Raw genomic sequence first — 3,324 nt, forward strand, 5'->3', positions numbered from 1 at the left:
TTTACCCAGGTAATGTTGACTATCCTATCCAGTTACATACCCCCTTCACCCCCCTTCCAACACACGTTGCGAAATAAAAATAGTTCAACTTTGTTAAAGCACACCATTTTCTTTAATACTGTTTTCGCGGGAATTTTTTAAAACTGGGACGCAGACTGTGGTGCGGAGCGGGTGTAGTGTAGTGACGCGAATGCAGCTTCTAAACTCAAGGATTGACAGGCTCCGCTGCGGTGGGATGGTTGTTTCAACGGAGCCTGTCACCCCTCCTGATCGGGACTGTGTGTATAGGGGGGTCTATGTGACTTTGTGGCAGGGGGAGGACGGTTACAGATCCCCTGCTGTGTGGCTCTGTGATCCTGCCTAAGGACCGCCGCTTAAGATCTGTAACTGCCCTCCCCTGCCACAAAGTCACAGAGCAACCCACCCCCCACCACATAACATGAAAACAACCTCCCAGACTAACCAGGGTAACTAGTCACTGCATCACTGCACTGTGTATGTGCCCTGCTGCTGTGCCTGCCCCCGACTATGTACCCTGCCAAAGGTGACTGTCCTGTCCAATTACCAACCCCCTTTCCCATCCTCCTCCAAAAGAACATGATTGAAACAGTAGTTTACAGAAACGTATTTTTTATTATCAACTACACATGGCATTGGGAGGTGAAACTTGGACGGGGGCTTGTGTCAGGCGGGAAGGAAAGAACTGTTCAAATTTTGGGAAACGAGAGCCTTCTGCTACTAGAGCTCTCTGCAGGGGTGGAGTGAGAGTTAGCAGGGACTCTGCCGCCTCTCCTTCTTTGCACTTTGGGTGAGGTGGGTATGGGACTTGGTGGCAGGGGAGGGCGGTTATAGATGGACTGCAGCGGGGCTCTGTCCTCCTGCCTCCGTTTCTGCAGAACATCCACAAGGCGCCGGAGCGTGTCTGTTTGCTCCCTCAGTAGTCCAAGCAGCGTTTGAGTCGCCTGCTGGTCTTCCTGCCGCCACCTCTCCTCCCGATCCATGTTGGCTTGGTGCATTCGGGTCAAGTTCTCCCGCCACTGGGTCTGCTGTGCTGTCTGGGCTTGGGAACAGGCCATAAGCTCAGAGAACATGTCCTCCCATGTCCTCCTCTTCCTACGCCTAATCCGCGCTAGCCTCTGGGAGTGTGATTCCAGGCTAGGTTGTGAGACAGTCGCAGATGGGGCTGTGGAAATGGGAAAAAGGGAGTGAATTCCTCAGAAAGAAAAATGTAGTTGTGAACAAAGAACATAGTCTTTCTCTGTGAACAAGACCATGCACAGCACCTATCACATGCGCACTCAGCACAAGGTCGAATTTTCGGCCTTCGCATTCAGTGCCTGGGGTCTTGCACAGCACATTTGAGAAGCGGGGCAGCACAACGGAATTTCTGTTGCAGGCAGACATGGTAAGCCGTACACTTGTGGCAGTTTAAAACTTTTAGATTACCACTGGCCTCATTTCACATTTAAAGCTATGTCAGTTCCTGCAGCCAGCAATCCGGCAAGCAGGAACTCTGCCCCTGTCCCACCCCCTCGCGGCTGTCCCCGGGAACGATCCCTTTCGGCTGCCCCTCTCCTGCCTCCACCGTGTGGCTAAAAACCAGCGGTTACAGTTCTGTCAAGGAACGGGAAAGCAGTCCCAACACTAACATTCCCCTACCTAATTAAAAGCAGGTCACCATGGGCGACATCACCCTGATGAGGATCTCTGAGAGCGACAGACAGAGAATGCTCCGGGAAAGCCTCCAAAGACCAGGGCCGTATGCCGCCCTGCTGTGCAGAGCAATGATTCCCGAGTACGTGATAGTCTCGTGGCGCAGCAACGTCTCGTACTTCGGAGGACCCAATAAGGCCGCTCTCCCCAGGAACCTCATGGAACGGCTTTCAAGTTACCTCCAGGAGAGCTTCGTGGAGATATCCCAGGAGGACTACTGCTCTATCCCCGGACATATAGACCGCATTTTACTGTAGCTGCAGTAGCAGGGAATAAACAGTAGAGCGGCTTGTGCAGGACAATCACTGAAAACCGGACATTGCTAGATTTTTTTTCAAAACTTGCACTGCCCATGACTAAACCGTTAAGCGCATAGGGCACACTAATCATGAACAACCCATTCTTTAAATTGTTAATATTCCTGTTTTGTTAAAAATAAATGTTTAGATGTTTACAACACTTACTGGCTGATCCTTCACCAGATTCTGTGTCCGGGGTAATGGCTGGTGACGCTTCGTAGGGAATCTCTGTAAGGGTGATGAAGAGATCCTGGCTGTCGGGGAAATCAGCGTTGTGAGCGCTGCCGACTGCCTCGCCCTCCTCATCTCCTTCCTCATCTTCCACGTCCCCTAACATGTCCGAGGAACCGGCCGTGGACACTACCCCATCCTCAGAGTCCACGGTCACTGGTGGGGTAGTGGTGGCGGCCGCACCGAGGATGGAATGCAGTGCCTCGTAGAAACGGGATGTCTGGGGATGGGATCCGGAGCGTCCGTTTGCCTCTTTGGTCTTCTGGTAGCCTTGTCTCAGCTCCTTGATTTTCACGCGGCACTGCGTTGCATCCTGGCTGTATCCTCTCTCTGCCATGTCTTTAGAGATCTTCTCGTACATCTTTGCATTCCGTCTTTTGGATCGCAGCTCGGAAAGCACGGACTCATCGCCCCACACAGCGATGAGATCCAAGACTTCCCGATCAGTCCATGCTGGGGCCCTCTTTCTATTCACAGACTGCACGGCCATCACTGCTGGAGAGCTCTGCATCGTTGCCAGTGCTGCTGTGCTCGCCACGATGTCCAGACAGGAAATGAGATTCAAACTGGCCAGACAGGAAAAGGAATTCCAATTCAAATTTTCCCGGGGCTTTTCCTGTGTGGCTGGTCAGAGCATACGAGCTCGCACTGCTGTCCAGAGCGTCAACAGAGTGGTGCACTGTGGGATAGCTCCCGGAGCTATTAGCGTCGATTTCCATCCACACCTAGCCTAATTCGACATGGCCATGTCGAATTTGGCGCTACTCCCCTCATCGGGGAGGAGTACAGAAGTCGAATTAAAGAGACCTCTATGTCGAACTAAATAGCATCGCAGTGTGGACGGGTGCAGGGTTAATTCGATGTAACGGCGCTAACTTCGACATAAACGCCTAGTGTAGACCAGGCCTAATTTACCCTCAGTGAGCAGACAATATAAAGTACCAAGCTCAAACTCAAACACATGCCAGGTATATTTCATTGGAGAACATTTGTGATAATGGACATGAATCTGGAAACTCCCTATGGGGAACTTGATGCCTAATTCCAGTCAATTTTATGGAGACTTGGATGACTAAATCTC

The 3,324-nt window shown here is 51.6% G+C and overlaps 1 protein-coding gene across 1 annotated transcript; it reads right to left on the reverse strand.

Annotated features, from left to right (window-relative positions):
* Nucleotides 1-275: 275 nt before the first annotated feature.
* On the reverse strand, nucleotides 276-3,149 carry LOC135979551 (uncharacterized). The gene is made up of 2 exons (XM_065579885.1): nucleotides 2,178-3,149; nucleotides 276-1,183 (listed from the first exon to the last, which is right to left on the reverse strand). The coding sequence occupies exons 1-2, from the start codon at nucleotides 2,752-2,754 to the stop codon at nucleotides 708-710; spliced, it is 1,053 nt and encodes a 350-aa protein (XP_065435957.1). The 5' UTR covers nucleotides 2,755-3,149; the 3' UTR covers nucleotides 276-707.
* Nucleotides 3,150-3,324: the final 175 nt, after the last annotated feature.

The sequence above is a fragment of the Chrysemys picta genome, unplaced genomic scaffold (assembly GCF_011386835.1).
Source record: "Chrysemys picta bellii isolate R12L10 unplaced genomic scaffold, ASM1138683v2 scaf986, whole genome shotgun sequence".
Taxonomy (NCBI): domain Eukaryota; kingdom Metazoa; phylum Chordata; order Testudines; family Emydidae; genus Chrysemys; species Chrysemys picta.